Source organism: Poecilia mexicana, unplaced genomic scaffold (assembly GCF_051168715.1).
Source record: "Poecilia mexicana isolate PSO_F unplaced genomic scaffold, ASM5116871v1 scaffold_13, whole genome shotgun sequence".
In the NCBI taxonomy this organism is placed as follows: Eukaryota; Metazoa; Chordata; class Actinopteri; order Cyprinodontiformes; family Poeciliidae; genus Poecilia; species Poecilia mexicana.
This window is the reverse complement of record NW_028263382.1, coordinates 29,125,876-29,140,725: the sequence shown is the minus strand read 5'-3', so window position 1 is coordinate 29,140,725 and position 14,850 is coordinate 29,125,876. Positions and strand designations below refer to the sequence as shown.

The 14,850-nt window shown below is 38.7% G+C and overlaps 3 protein-coding genes across 5 annotated transcripts; all 3 read left to right on the top strand.

Moving 5' to 3' along the window:
- Positions 1 to 1,586: 1,586 nt before the first annotated feature.
- LOC106913942 (extracellular calcium-sensing receptor-like) lies at positions 1,587 to 5,481 on the top strand. Of its 3 annotated transcripts, none has more exons than XM_088011414.1 (8): positions 1,587 to 1,756; positions 2,199 to 2,493; positions 2,571 to 2,860; positions 2,965 to 3,245; positions 3,703 to 3,908; positions 4,026 to 4,247; positions 4,363 to 4,486; positions 4,556 to 5,481. In XM_088011414.1, exons 1-8 carry the CDS (start codon positions 1,650 to 1,652, stop codon positions 5,452 to 5,454), a joined length of 2,424 nt encoding a protein of 807 aa, XP_087867540.1. In that variant the 5' UTR covers positions 1,587 to 1,649; the 3' UTR covers positions 5,455 to 5,481. The 3 variants fall into 3 exon arrangements, with proteins under 3 accessions (XP_087867540.1, XP_087867538.1, XP_087867539.1); XM_088011412.1 differs by having other exon boundaries at positions 2,965 to 3,260; XM_088011413.1 differs by having other exon boundaries at positions 2,965 to 3,273; positions 3,701 to 3,908.
- Positions 5,482 to 6,095: 614 nt separating this feature from the next.
- On the top strand, positions 6,096 to 10,210 carry LOC106913970 (extracellular calcium-sensing receptor-like). The gene is made up of 8 exons (XM_088011410.1): positions 6,096 to 6,377; positions 7,037 to 7,331; positions 7,422 to 7,708; positions 7,855 to 8,150; positions 8,291 to 8,496; positions 8,600 to 8,821; positions 8,913 to 9,036; positions 9,113 to 10,210. Exons 1-8 carry the CDS (start codon positions 6,118 to 6,120, stop codon positions 10,009 to 10,011), a joined length of 2,589 nt encoding a protein of 862 aa, XP_087867536.1. The 5' UTR covers positions 6,096 to 6,117; the 3' UTR covers positions 10,012 to 10,210.
- A 602-nt stretch (positions 10,211 to 10,812) lies between these two features.
- Positions 10,813 to 14,565, top strand: LOC148155887 (extracellular calcium-sensing receptor-like). Its single transcript, XM_088012029.1, has 8 exons — positions 10,813 to 10,934; positions 11,592 to 11,886; positions 11,976 to 12,262; positions 12,409 to 12,704; positions 12,845 to 13,050; positions 13,154 to 13,375; positions 13,467 to 13,590; positions 13,667 to 14,565. Exons 1-8 carry the CDS (start codon positions 10,828 to 10,830, stop codon positions 14,563 to 14,565), a joined length of 2,436 nt encoding a protein of 811 aa, XP_087868155.1. The 5' UTR covers positions 10,813 to 10,827.
- The last annotated feature ends 285 nt before the right edge of the window (positions 14,566 to 14,850 follow it).

Genomic DNA, 14,850 nt, shown 5'->3' with positions numbered 1-14,850 from the left:
ACTTTTGTTGAGCAAGTGCTTATATTTACTTCCTTTCTTAAAACTCAATATATAGATTAACTGATGGTGGTATGAATAAGAAGATGAAGAAAACTCAGCTCCACGTAACGTGAAACTTACTGCCACATTCAATAAATTACAATATTGAAAATTTCCTTTTTTTTTTTAGTTGTTTTCGGATGTTTGTTGACCTTGAGTGACCTTGGTGGTGTTTTATGATGTGCCCTCTCCTCTAATTGGCCATAATCCAGTCAACATTTTCCAGTTCTGAGAACAACTAATGCAACATAACTAGATGCACTTAAAAGAGACTGTTTAGAATTGCAAAACGCTTCCCTCTGTCCAATTGAAGCAGTTTTAGTCTTGGAATCCCAAAATACTAAATTAGGTCACTACTGTAAATGAGAGTGACATGGTACTTTCTTTTCATTGATTCAAATTAAATTTAACTGTGAGGCTGATTTCATTTTTTCAATAAATTTCTGAATATTGAAGTGTAGTTGTTTGTGTTTTTCCATGTATAGTTTCTTGCTGCTTGAAGAACACCAATGCTGGATTTATCCTTCCATCTGTTGTTATTTTAATACCTGGGCCTCATCAGGTAGGCATGGGTAGACAATACCCGAGACTGATATAGTTGGGTATTACTATCAAGTGGTACCCCAACTTGGTAAATTTATCTGAATCACAAATTTTCAGAATTGTTTGTTATGCAACAATAAGTTTTGTTTATTCATGGCCTACAGAGATATTCTGAATAAGTGATTTTTTTGGCATTATGAATTATGCATAGCTAAAAGAACACCCACCACAAAGCACTCTACATGGAACTTACATTTTCAATTTTGTCCTTGCAGTAAAACCACAGAACAGTAACATTTTTAAACGATAAAATGTGAAATTTTAATGGGTATTTCTTGCTGTAAGATGGCTTTCTGTTTCCCTAGATTTTAAAAATATTATTAATGTCCACCAGATGGCAGCATTAGAGTTAAACTATGAACAGATGTCTACACACTTGACTGACTTCAACAACACTTTGTGTCCTTTCAACCAGGTAGAAACTTATTACATTACATATTTAGACTTGCAAAAGCCATAAATAAATAGATAAAGTCAGCATACAATGGTTTGCTGATTAAAAACTTTTTCCATTAGATTCTTTAACCATAATTGTAATGTAATCTGTGTTTTTTGGTCATATTCACATTGGGAACTCACCTGTAACTTTTTATTTCGACTTTGCTGTTTGTCATGTATGAATCCACAGTTTGAAAATAATCACTATTATATAATCTAATATGAATGATTTTTAACAAAATGATGTGAGCATAGTATTACTGTATCAAATTAAAGGACAAATGTGTAAAGAAATTGTTGTTTAGGCCCCAGTCAGATCTAAAATCAAAGGCCTCTGGGTGATGGCGTCTTCTTTCTGAAGTATGACGATGTTTCATAAGTGAGCTATAAAAACAGTCTCAACAAACTCACACCCACACTTAGACACCTGAGGGATGGAGATCTCATTGTTGCTTGTGAGCCTCAGACTGGCTCTGGGCCTGTCTGAGGGTGGATCAGACCGGGCCAGAACCCTGGCTTCACCCATAAAATGTAGCCTGCAGGGTTCAAATCGTCTGCCTGCATTCACAATGAACGGGGACTTCGTCATTGGGGGTGCTTTTTCAATTCACTACAAGGAGCTCACCAGGACTCACAACTACACCACTGTGCCTGAACCACCTAGCTGTGCAAGGGGGTCAGTGAAAATGAGAAGTGGTGGGGAGAAAAGGGAAGGGAATGGTAATCTGTGTCAGAACAAATATGTGTTTAGAACAATGCTGTTTATTGTTGCGAAGTTGTTATCTTGTCTACAATGTGGCATGAATGTTTTTTATTAGTTGTTCTAATTATTAGCTGTAAGAATTTGAAGTTTAGTAACTTATTTGCCTATAGTATGAAACCACTATATCTTTATATGATTACCCAATTTATTTTAACTTTAGAGGCTTAATCTGTCATGCAGATAACCAACAATTTTATTTGTTGAAACAACTCATTATGCCTGATATGTAGAATATCTACCCTTTGCAGATGTCCTACAAAGGGTAGATATTCAGCTGCTGGCAAACATTGACTCTATGTTAGATTCAACAATGACATGTAAATGTAATGTAAATGTCTGAAATGCCTCTGTTCAGCATCAACAGCCGAGAACTGCGCTTCTCTCGCACAATGATCTTTGCAATCGAGGAGATCAACAACAGCACAGAGCTACTCCCAGGAGTCAAACTCGGTTATCAGATCCACGATTCATGCGCCTCTGTGCCCATGGCCATGCATGCAGCATTTCACCTGTCAAATGGGCAAGATTCTATGTTTGAGACAGGCGATAACTGTTCTTCGTCTGGTGTAGTAATGGCTGTTGTTGGTGAGTCTGGTTCTACCCCATCCATTAGTATGTCTCGAATTTTGGGGCCCTTCAACATACCTCTGGTAAGTAGACTTTACTAAACGTAGCAACTTCAGCTCAAATGCTTAAAAAGGGTTAACACTGGCTTTTCTTGCGGTAGGTGAGTCACTTTGCCACTTGTGCCTGCCTGTCAGATAAAGATCAGTACCCAACATTTTTCAGGACAATCCCCAGTGACCAGTTTCAAGCCGATGCGCTGGCCAAGCTGGTGAAACACTTTGGTTGGACTTGGATAGGTGCCGTCCACTCGGCCTCAGATTATGGAAACAACGGCATGGCATCTTTTCTTGAAGTAGCACTCAGAGAGGGGATCTGTGTGGAGTACATTGAGTCTTTCTATCGGACCGATCCAACCAGCAAGATTCGAGGAGTAGCTGATGCCATCCGCAGGTCTCAGCATTTTTAGCACTTGTTGTGTGTTTTGTTTTAATGTTGACTCTTTTTGCAGATAGTAAAGAAAAGTTGTGTTGTAAATTTTGTTTTTTTTTCTTCAGGTCAACAGCGGTGGTTGTTGTCGCATTTGCAGCTGCTGGCGATATGAAATTTCTCTTGGAGGAGCTGGCCCGAAATCCTCCTCCACCCCGTCAGTGGATCGGGAGTGAGTCTTGGGTAACAGACCCACTCTTGATGAGATTCAGTTTCTGTGCAGGAGCCATCGGAGTTGCCATTCAGCAATCTGTCATCCCAGGCCTGAGAGACTTCCTGCTGGATCTCTCTCCGTCTGAAGTGACTGCCTCTCCAGTTCTTACTGAATTCTGGGAGGATGCATTCAACTGTAGCCTGACTAAAAGTGAGAATTTAACCATCAATATCAATATATAAACATGTGTGGTTGCATCAGAAATCAAAAAATTTAGCATTTATGTACTTATCTTAACAAATACTTGAACAAACAATATGTGTAATGAATTTAATCATGATTTGAGTTAATATTCAATGCCCTTATCCTGTTTGCCCATTGGCCTTTTAGATTTTTTATTATGGAATCCAAACTTTGCCAAGAACCGAAGAGTAGAACAAGTTTAACTACTATCAATTACCAATTGTTTTCTTATTGTATTTACTCTCTAATTTTATAATTTTGATTGTGTACATGGAAACAATAAATATTTCCAGTTGTTACTTAGTTTAGAGTCATGAACTTGAACTTGTGTGGTATGTCGTGAAAAAACATCGAACGCAAGAAAATTAGGAATTTCTTTCACGATAACTACTTCTGGCTACATTTTTAGGTGCAACAGTAAAGGGCAAACTTTGTGATGGAACTGAAGACCTAAAATCTCTAAATAATCTCTATACTGAAACGTCCAAGTACAGAATCACCAACATGGTGTACAAAGCTATTTATGCCATAGCTCATGCTATTCACAATGCAGTGTGTCAGGAAAAAAAGTCAACCACTCAGTGTGACAAACACATCAGACTGGAGCCCAAACAGGTCAGTTTAAAACTGAATCCCACTAATATTTCATTTGAAAGCTTTTGATATGGCAGACACTAACAACGTCAGCTATCACAGATTAATTTTTCTCTCTGTTCTTTTCGTGCATCACAGATTTTCACTGAATTAAAGAAAATCAACTTTTCCCAGAATGGCTATCATGTATCGTTTGATGCTAAAGGAGATCCTCTAGCCTTTTATGAACTGGTCAACTGGCAGAAGACTGTGAGTGGAGTCAATGAGCTGATAACTGTGGGATACTATGATGCATCACTGCCCAAAGGCCAGGAGTTTCACATTTACAAGAACTTAACCTGGGTGGAAGGAAGAGTGCAAGTAATGGGTCAAGGAAAAATACTTTTATAGCTGAAAACTTGTGGAAGGAGTGATTTGAGTCATATTCCCATTCTAACATCAGTTATTTGTTTTTCCTTGTCTCATTGTCTGGAAGGTACCAGTGTCCGTTTGCTCAGAGAGTTGTCATCCAGGAACTCGAAAAGTGTTGCAGAAAGGAAAACCAATCTGCTGCTATGACTGTATACCATGTCCTGAAGGAGAGATCAGTAATATGACAGGTAGAATCTAATGCTTTTAGTGTTTGTCTTGATATTCATTTGTTCTAAAAAATATGTTTTTATTCATAGATGCTCCAGATTGCATTCTATGCCCCAGTGAATTCTGGCCTAATTCAGTCAACACTGCTTGTTTCCCCAAAGCTGTGGAGTTCCTCTCTTTTGATGAAGTCCTGGGAATAATTCTAGAAATATTCTCCATCAGTGGAGCCTGTCTGGCCATCATCACAGCAGTAATTTTCTTCCATCACAGAACAACTCCGATTGTCAGAGCCAACAACTCTGAGCTGAGCTTCCTGCTGCTCTTCTCTCTGACTCTGTGTTTCTTATGTTCACTAACTTTCATTGGAGCCCCCTCTGAGTGGTCCTGCATGCTGCGGCACACAGCGTTTGGCATCACATTTGTTCTCTGTATCTCCTGTGTTCTTGGCAAAACTATAGTGGTTCTAATGGCCTTTAAAGCTACACTTCCTGGTAACAATGTTATGAAATGGTTTGGTCCTCTTCAACAAAGAATGACTGTAGTATCTTTTACATTTATTCAGGTTATAATATGTATCATATGGTTGGTTGTGAGTCCTCCCTTCCCAGTGAAAAATCTGACCACCTACAAGGAGAAGATCATCCTGGAATGTGCGTTAGGCTCTGCTGTTGGTTTCTGGGCTGTGCTCGGCTACATCGGCCTGCTGGCTGTGTTTTGCTTTGTGTTAGCTGTTCTAGCTCGGAAACTACCTGATAATTTCAACGAAGCCAAGATGATAACCTTCAGCATGTTGATATTCTGTGCCGTCTGGATCACCTTCATCCCAGCTTATGTCAGCTCTCCTGGAAAATTTACTGTGGCTGTGGAGATATTTGCTATTCTGGCCTCCAGTTTTGGACTGATACTGTGTATATTTGCTCCAAAGTGTTACATTATTTTGATTCAGCCAGAGAAAAACACTAAAAAACATTTGATGAACAAAAATTGATTGGGTACTGTCAATAATTAGAAAATATTATAAAATGAAGGGATTTCTTTGTATTAGTTTATTTTCCGATGTTACATTTTAATGCACAGTCATTCTACTTGGATGTATTTTTTTTCCTACATTAGTCTATTTGTGACATTTTGTGAAATAACTAGGAAACCTATTTAAATAACAAATAAAACTTATGTAAAACTACAACTTGGCTTGGTGTCACTCCCCCTACTTTAAATCCCATCTTGCTTTAAAAAGCAAATGGGTAAAAGTCCCAGGGGGCAAACACTTTGGATCTACTCCACTCTTTATCATGTGTGTTAGGTGTGATGTTTTTTTTTTAACTCAATATATTTTATATTAATTATTTTCTGGTTTGGGTGTAGGACAAGTTCTGCACAATATTACAAAAAAATACAAAATTTGACTGATGGACGGACAGATATATAAATTAATATACATATTAATTTATTATGGCAAAACCTAATGCCACACACATTCAACATGCAAAGTAATGGCAAAAAACGTAGTGCTCCACGTGTGAAAATAGGTCTCCTGGGATTCTCCTGGGCACTCGAACAATGAGTCTTATTTCTATACTGCCTTTGTTCAGAGTCTTAGACAGGTTATATAAATCGATGTCAACACTTCCCCACCTTTAGAGGTTGAGGGATGGAGATCTCACTTCTCCTTATGGGCCTGAGACTGGCTCTGAGCCAGAGTGTTGGCTCAGTTTTTGCTATTAGTGGGTCAGATATTGTCGAAAATGGGACCTTACCCATAAAATGTATCCTGCAGGGTACAGCTCGTACGCCTGCATTCTCAATGGATGGGGAGTTCAGTATTGGCGGTGTTTTTTCCTTACATTACAAGGAGCTCACAAAGATTCATAGCTACACCACTGCGCCTGAGCCGCCCACCTGCACAGGGAGGTTGGTAAGAGGGAGCATGGTGGGAAATGGAGGGGGTGATATACTGAAAAGTCAGGGTTATGATTTGTGTGATGTAGAAATGTGCAGCAAATTGTAATGACTTATAGACGTAAGGATATGTTTTCGAGAATTATTTCTATAACATCCAAATTAATGCAGTCAGTGTAAGAAAATTCTATATAGATACTGATTGAGAAAATCTGACACTGACAATAATAAAGTCAAATTCAAAAAAATTAGAATATGCTTTCAAAAGAGGCTCGTTTGTCAGATAAATGTACAATTTGACAAAGAAAAGTTGTAAGCAGTGTTTACACATTAGATCCACTTTTTTACACTCAGAATGACTTTGTTACAATGTAACATTCTGATCTGAAATGTAATTTATTGCAACCAATAAATCACCATCATTAACAGAAAGAAGCTTTAAATAATCAACCTGTGAGGAATTAATCTATATAACACATACTATCAACGGAGATCGTAAAAAACATAAACTTTTTAATTAAACTGACATCTTTTGAGTGTGACTGTACATAGAAAAAATACGAAACGTTTTCCTCATCTATCTTTTGTCTAAGAGTAATTTTGCTGGTGATCATTTGAACTGATGTTATGTCATACATAAAAAGGAGTAACATGTAAATGTCTGTGTGCAGTGTCAACAGTCGTGAACTACGCTTTGGTCGTGCAATGATCTTTGCAATTGAGGAGATAAACAACAGCACAGAGTTGCTGCCTGGGATTAAACTCGGGTATAAGATCTATGATTCATGCGCCTCTGTGACTGTGGCCACTCATGTGGCATTTCAGCTGTCAAACGGGGAGGACCCCGTGATTCAGACAGGCCATAATTGTTCTAATTTAGGAGTGGTAATGGGTGTTATTGGTGCCTCTAGTTCCACACCATCTATTGGCATGTCACGCATCTTTGGTCCCTTCAATATTCCTCTGGTAAGTAGTGTGATTTTATTACAAGCTGGAAAAAAATTATTTTGGCTTGTCTGGTAAAAAAAGATGAATTGTTGCTTGTTTTTGCTTTAGGTGAGCCACTTTGCTACATGTGCATGTCTGTCAGATAAGCAGCAGTTCCCGACTTTCTTCAGAACAATTCCCAGTGACCATTATCAAGCTGATGCGTTGGCCAAACTGGTGAAACACTTTGGCTGGACTTGGATAGGAGCCATTTACTCTAACACAGATTATGGAAGAAATGGCATGGCATCTTTTCTAGAAGCAGCACACAAAGAAGGGATCTGTGTGGAGTACACTGAATCTTTCTATCGGACTGAACCACAAAAGATTCAAATAGTAGCAGATGTCATCCGCAGGTTTGAGCCTCTTCTATTTTCTTAATGTGCTTAGTTAAGATGTAGACCGTTTTTATTAACCACTTCAAAACACTTTTAAGACAATTAAAAACTGATTTCATACAAGTAAATCTGAAAGTAGCTTTAAACGTTTTTTTTCTCTTCAGGTCAACTTCAATCGTTGTGGTGGCTTTTACAGCCGCTGGTGATATGAAATTCTTGTTAGAGGAGCTAAACCAACAACCTTCTCCTCCTCGTCAGTGGATTGGAAGTGAGGGCTGGATAACAGACCTTCAGCTGATGAGATTCAGTTTCTGTGCAGGAGCCATTGGAGTTGCTATTCAGCAATCTGTCATCCCTGGATTTGGAGACTTCCTGCTGCGTCTGTCTCCCTCTGAAGTAGCCGCCTCCTCCATCCTCACAGACTTCTGGGAGGAAGCATTCAACTGCAGCTTGAAGAAAAGTGAGAAACGAACATGATCAAGTCTCAGTTTGATTTGTGTTTTATTTAAAGAATCTTGTCTAAAACTAACAACAGAGTTAAAATGATCAAAGAATACTCATCTAATTTGAAAATATGCACAATATTTTTGTTATTTTCAGTTTTTGATACAAAAAAGAGGCTTTGTGATGGAACTGAAGACTTAGTGACTCTCAAGATCCCATTTACTGAAACGTCTAAATTCAGAATTACCAACATGGTGTACAAGGCTGTTTATGCCATAGCACATGCTATTCACACTGCAGTCTGTCAGGAAACTTCATCCACATCTAATTGTAAAAAACGATCAATGTTAGACTTAAGTCAGGTAAGATTTCATTTAAAAAATCATCTTGACACATCATATCATACTAAATAACTTCATTCAACAGAGTGCAGTTCTTGGTACCCCTTCCATTATTTTTGTGCAGGTTTTTACCAAACTGAAGGAAGTCAACTTCACCCAGAACGGTTACCATGTGTCATTTGATGCTAATGGAGATCCTGTGGCTTTTTATGAAGTTGTCAACTGGCAGAAGAGTGAGAGTGGGATTATTGAACCGATAACAGTGGGGTACTATGATGCTTCGCTGCCAAAAGGCCAGGAGTTTCGTATCAACAGGAACTTAACTTGGTTGGATGGAGGCCTGGAAGTAATGGCAAAAATGCAACATTGCTGTTTGAAAATAGCTGTGTAGCACATGGTTACTTTTTTCCTAATTTCAATTTTTTTCTGTTTTCCAGGTTCCAGTCTCCGTTTGCTCAGAGAGTTGTCCTCCAGGAACTCGTAAAGTGTTGCAGAAAGGAAAACCAATCTGCTGCTACGACTGTATACCATGTCCTGAAGGAGAGATCAGTAATATGACGGGTGAACCTGTTTAACATGTACATTTTTACAATCACATATTTTAAATACTTACAACCATTTCTGACTTTATATTTAGATTCTGCTGATTGCATCGCATGTCCCAGAGAGTTCTGGCCTAATGCAGAAAAAGATGCCTGTTTCCCCAAAGCTGTGGAGTTTCTTTCCTTCGATGAAATCCTGTCAGTCATCCTGGCCGTATTCTCCATTAGTGGAGCCTGTCTGGCCATAATTACTACAGTGATTTTCTTCCATCACAGAACAACTCCGATTGTCAGAGCCAACAACTCTGAGCTGAGCTTCCTGCTGCTCTTCTCTCTGACTCTGTGTTTCTTATGTTCACTAACTTTCATTGGAGCCCCCTCTGAGTGGTCCTGCATGCTGCGGCACACAGCGTTTGGCATCACATTTGTTCTCTGTATCTCCTGTGTTCTTGGCAAAACTATAGTGGTTCTAATGGCCTTTAAAGCTACACTTCCTGGAAGTAATGCTATGAAATGGTTTGGTCCTCTTCAACAAAAATTGACTGTAGTGTCTTTAACTTTTATCCAAGTTATAATATGTATCACATGGTTGGTTGTGAGTCCTCCCTTCCCAGTGAAAAATCTGACCACCTACAAGGAGAAGATCATCCTGGAATGTGCGTTAGGCTCTGCTGTTGGTTTCTGGGCTGTGCTCGGCTACATCGGCCTGCTGGCTGTGTTTTGCTTTGTGTTAGCTGTTCTAGCTCGGAAACTACCTGATAATTTCAACGAAGCCAAGATGATAACCTTCAGCATGTTGATATTCTGTGCCGTCTGGATCACCTTCATCCCAGCTTATGTCAGCTCTCCTGGAAAATTTACTGTGGCTGTGGAGATATTTGCTATTCTGGCCTCCAGTTTTGGACTGATACTGTGTATATTTGCTCCAAAGTGTTACATTATTTTGATTCAGCCAGAGAAAAACACTAAAAAACATTTGATGAACAAAAATTGATTGGGTACTGTCAATAATTAGAAAATATTATAAAATGAAGGGATTTCTTTGTATTAGTTTATTTTCCGATGTTACATTTTAATGCACAGTCATTCTACTTGGATGTAATTTTTTTTCCTACATTAGTCTATTTGTGACATTTTGTGAAATAACTAGGAAACCTATTTAAATAACAAATAAAACTTATGTAAAACTACAACTTGGCTTGGTGTCACTCCCCCTACTTTAAATCCCATCTTGCTTTAAAAAGCAAATGGGTAAAAGTCCCAGGGGGCAAAGACTTTGGATCTACTCCACTCTTTATCATGTGTGTCAGGTGAGATGTTTTTTTTTAACTCAATATATTTTATATTAATTATTTTCTGGTTTGGGTGTAGGACAAGTTCTGCACAATATTACAAAAAAATACAAAATTTGACTGATGGACGGACAGATATATAAATTAATATATATATTAATTTATTATGGCAAAACCTAATGCCACACACATTCAACATGCAAAGTAATGGCAAAAAACGTAGTGCTCCACGTGTGAAAATAGGTCTCCTGGGATTCTCCTGGGCACTCGAACAATGAGTCTTATTTCTATACTGCCTTTGTTCAGAGTCTTAGACAGGTTATATAAATCGATGTCAACACTTCCCCACCTTTAGAGGTTGAGGGATGGAGATCTCACTTCTCCTTATGGGCCTGAGACTGGCTCTGAGCCAGAGTGTTGGCTCAGTTTTTGCTATTAGTGGGTCAGATATTGTCGAAAACGGGACCTTACCCATAAAATGTATCCTGCAGGGTACAGCTCGTACGCCTGCATTCTCAATGGATGGGGAGTTCAGTATTGGCGGTGTTTTTTCCTTACATTACAAGGAGCTCACAAAGATTCATAGCTACACCACTGCGCCTGAGCCGCCCACCTGCACAGGGAGGTTGGTAAGAGGGAGCATGGTGGGAAATGGAGGGGGTGATATACTGAAAAGTCAGGGTTATGATTTGTGTGATGTAGAAATGTGCAGCAAATTGTAATGACTTATAGACGTAAGGATATGTTTTCAAGAATTATTTCCATAACATCCAAATTAATGCAGTCAGTGTAAGAAAATTCTATATAGATACTGATTGAGAAAATCTGACACTGACAATAATAAAGTCAAATTCAAAAAAATTAGAATATGCTTTCAAAAGAGGCTCGTTTGTCAGATAAATGTACAATTTGACAAAGAAAAGTTGTAAGCAGTGTTTACACATTAGATCCACTTTTTTACACTCAGAATGACTTTGTTACAATGTAACATTCTGATCTGAAATGTAATTTATTGCAACCAATAAATCACCATCATTAACAGAAAGAAGCTTTAAATAATCAACCTGTGAGGAATTAATCTATATAACACATACTATCAACGGAGATCGTAAAAAACATAAACTTTTTAATTAAACTGACATCTTTTGAGTGTGACTGTACATAGAAAAAATACGAAACGTTTTCCTCATCTATCTTTTGTCTAAGAGTAATTTTGCTGGTGATCATTTGAACTGATGTTATGTTATACATAAAAAGGAGTAATTTAAATATCTGTGTGCAGTGTCAACAGTCATGAACTACGCCTCGGTCGTGCAATGATCTTTGCAATTGAGGAGATAAACAACAGCACAGAGTTGCTGCCTGGGATTAAACTCGGGTATAAGATCTATGATTCATGCGCCTCCGTGACTGTGGCCACTCATGTGGCATTTCAGCTGTCAAACGGGGAGGACCCCGTGATTCAGACAGGCCATAATTGTTCTAATTTAGGAGTGGTAATGGGTGTTATTGGTGCCTCTAGTTCCACACCATCTATTGGCATGTCACGCATCTTTGGTCCCTTCAATATTCCTCTGGTAAGAAGTTTGAATTTATCAGAAAATATAAAAATTTATTTCAGTGTATGTCTGTAAAAAAGATGAATTGTTGCTTGTTTTTGCTTTAGGTGAGCCACTTTGCTACATGTGCATGTCTGTCAGATAAGCAGCAGTTCCCGACTTTCTTCAGAACAATTCCCAGTGACCATTATCAAGCTGATGCGTTGGCCAAACTGGTGAAACACTTTGGCTGGACTTGGATAGGAGCCATTTACTCTAACACAGATTATGGAAGAAATGGCATGGCATCTTTTCTAGAAGCAGCACACAAAGAAGGGATCTGTGTGGAGTACACTGAATCTTTCTATCGGACTGAACCACAAAAGATTCAAATAGTAGCAGATGTCATCCGCAGGTTTGAGCCTCTTCTATTTTCTTAATGTGCTTAGTTAAGATGTAGACCGTTTTTATTAACCACTTCAAAACACTTTTAAGACAATTAAAAACTGATTTCATACAAGTAAATCTGAAAGTAGCTATAAACGTTTTTTTTCTCTTCAGGTCAACTTCAATCGTTGTGGTGGCTTTTACAGCCGCTGGTGATATGAAACTCCTGTTCGAGGAGTTAAACCAACAACCTTCTCCTCCTCGTCAGTGGATTGGAAGTGAGGGCTGGATAACAGACCTTCAGCTGATGAGATTCAGTTTCTGTGCAGGAGCCATTGGAGTTGCTATTCAGCAATCTGTCATCCCTGGATTTGGAGACTTCCTGCTGCGTCTGTCTCCCTCTGAAGTAGCCGCCTCCTCCGTCCTCACAGACTTCTGGGAGGAAGCATTCAACTGCAGCTTGAAGAAAAGTGAGAAACGAACATGATCAATTCCCAGTTTGATTTGTGTTTTATTTAAAGAATCTTGTCTAAAATTAACAACAGAGTTAAAATGATCAAAGAATACTCATCTAATTTGAAAATATGCACAATATTTTTGTTATTTTCAGTTTTTGATACAAAAAAGAGGCTTTGTGATGGAACTGAAGACTTAGTGACTCTCAAGATCCCATTTACTGAAACGTCTAAATTCAGAATTACCAACATGGTGTACAAGGCTGTTTATGCCATAGCACATGCTATTCACACTGCAGTGTGTCAGGAAACTTCATCCACATCTAATTGTAAAAAACGATCAATGTTAGACTTAAGTCAGGTAAGATTTAATTTAAAAAATCATCTTGACACATCATATCATACTAAATAACTTCATTCAACAGAGTGCAGTTCTTGGTACCCCTTCCATTATTTTTGTGCAGGTTTTTACCAAACTGAAGGAAGTCAACTTCACCCAGAACGGTTACCATGTGTCATTTGATGCTAATGGAGATCCTGTGGCTTTTTATGAAGTTGTCAACTGGCAGAAGAGTGAGAGTGGGATTATTGAACCGATAACAGTGGGGTACTATGATGCTTCGCTGCCAAAAGGCCAGGAGTTTCGTATCAACAGGAATTTAACTTGGTTGGATGGAGGCCTGGAAGTAATGGCAAAAATGCAACATTGCTGTTTGAAAATAGCTGTGTAGCACATGGTTACTTTTTTCCTAATTTCAATTTTTTTCTGTTTTCCAGGTTCCAGTCTCCGTTTGCTCAGAGAGTTGTCCTCCAGGAACTCGCAAAGTGTTGCAGAAAGGAAAACCAATCTGCTGCTACGACTGTATACCATGTCCTGAAGGAGAGATCAGTAATATGACGGGTGAACCTGTTTAACATGTACATTTTTACAATCACATATTTTAAATACTTACAACCATTTCCGACTTTATATTTAGATTCTGCTGATTGCATCGCATGTCCCAGAGAGTTCTGGCCTAATGCAGAAAAAGATGCCTGTTTCCCCAAAGCTGTGGAGTTTCTTTCCTTCGATGAAATCCTGTCAGTCATCCTGGCCGTATTCTCCATTAGTGGAGCCTGTTTGGCCATAATTACTACAGTGATTTTCTTCCATCACAGAACAACTCCGATTGTCAGAGCCAACAACTCTGAGCTGAGCTTCCTGCTGCTCTTCTCTCTGACTCTGTGTTTCTTATGTTCACTAACTTTCATTGGAGCCCCCTCTGAGTGGTCCTGCATGCTGCGGCACACAGCGTTTGGCATCACATTTGTTCTCTGTATCTCCTGTGTTCTTGGCAAAACTATAGTGGTTCTAATGGCCTTTAAAGCTACACTTCCTGGTAGTAATGCTATGAAATGGTTTGGTCCTCCACAACAAAGGATGACTGTAGTGTCTTTTACATTTATTCAGGTTATAATATGTATCATATGGTTGGTTGTGAGTCCTCCCTTCCCAGTGAAAAATCTGACCACCTACAAGGAGAAGATCATCCTGGAATGTGCGTTAGGCTCTGCTGTTGGTTTCTGGGCTGTGCTCGGCTACATCGGCCTGCTGGCTGTGTTTTGCTTTGTGTTAGCTGTTCTAGCTCGGAAACTACCTGATAATTTCAACGAAGCCAAGATGATAACCTTCAGCATGTTGATATTCTGTGCCGTCTGGATCACCTTCATCCCAGCTTATGTCAGCTCTCCTGGAAAATTTACTGTGGCTGTGGAGATATTTGCCATTCTGGCCTCCAGTTTTGGACTGATACTGTGTATATTTGCTCCAAAGTGTTACATTATTTTGATTCAGCCAGAGAAAAACACTAAAAAACATTTGATGAACAAAAATTGATTGGGTACTGTCAATAATTAGAAAATATTATAAAATGAAGGGATTTCTTTGTATTAGTTTATTTTCCGATGTTACAATTTAATGCACAGTCATTCTACTTGGATGTAATTTTTTTTCCTACATTAGTCTATTTGTGACATTTTGTGAAATAACTAGGAAACCTATTTAAATAACAAATAAAACTTATGTAAAACTACAACTTGGCTTGGTGTCACTCCCCCTACTTTAAATCCCATCTTGCTTTAAAAAGCAAATGGGTAAAAGTCCCAGGGGGCAAAGACTTTG

Excerpts from the sequence above, each read along its gene's own strand:
- LOC106913942 (XM_088011413.1), top strand. The coding sequence starts at position 1,650 with ATGAACGGGGACTTCGTCATTGGGGGTGCTTTTTCAATTCACTACAAG. Across the intron at positions 1,757-2,198 it reads CCACCTAGCTGTGCAAGGGG|CATCAACAGCCGAGAACTGC; the intron begins GTCAGTGAAAAT and ends GCCTCTGTTCAG. Across the intron at positions 3,274-3,700 it reads ACTAAAAGTGAGAATTTAAC|AGGTGCAACAGTAAAGGGCA; the intron begins CATCAATATCAA and ends GGCTACATTTTT.
- LOC148155887 (XM_088012029.1), top strand. The coding sequence starts at position 10,828 with ATGGATGGGGAGTTCAGTATTGGCGGTGTTTTTTCCTTACATTACAAG. Across the intron at positions 12,263-12,408 it reads GTAGCAGATGTCATCCGCAG|GTCAACTTCAATCGTTGTGG; the intron begins GTTTGAGCCTCT and ends TTTTCTCTTCAG. Across the intron at positions 12,705-12,844 it reads CAACTGCAGCTTGAAGAAAA|TTTTTGATACAAAAAAGAGG; the intron begins GTGAGAAACGAA and ends TGTTATTTTCAG.
- LOC106913970 (XM_088011410.1), top strand. The coding sequence starts at position 6,118 with ATGGAGATCTCACTTCTCCTTATGGGCCTGAGACTGGCTCTGAGCCAG. Across the intron at positions 7,332-7,421 it reads GTCCCTTCAATATTCCTCTG|GTGAGCCACTTTGCTACATG; the intron begins GTAAGTAGTGTG and ends TTTTTGCTTTAG. Across the intron at positions 8,497-8,599 it reads CAATGTTAGACTTAAGTCAG|GTTTTTACCAAACTGAAGGA; the intron begins GTAAGATTTCAT and ends ATTTTTGTGCAG.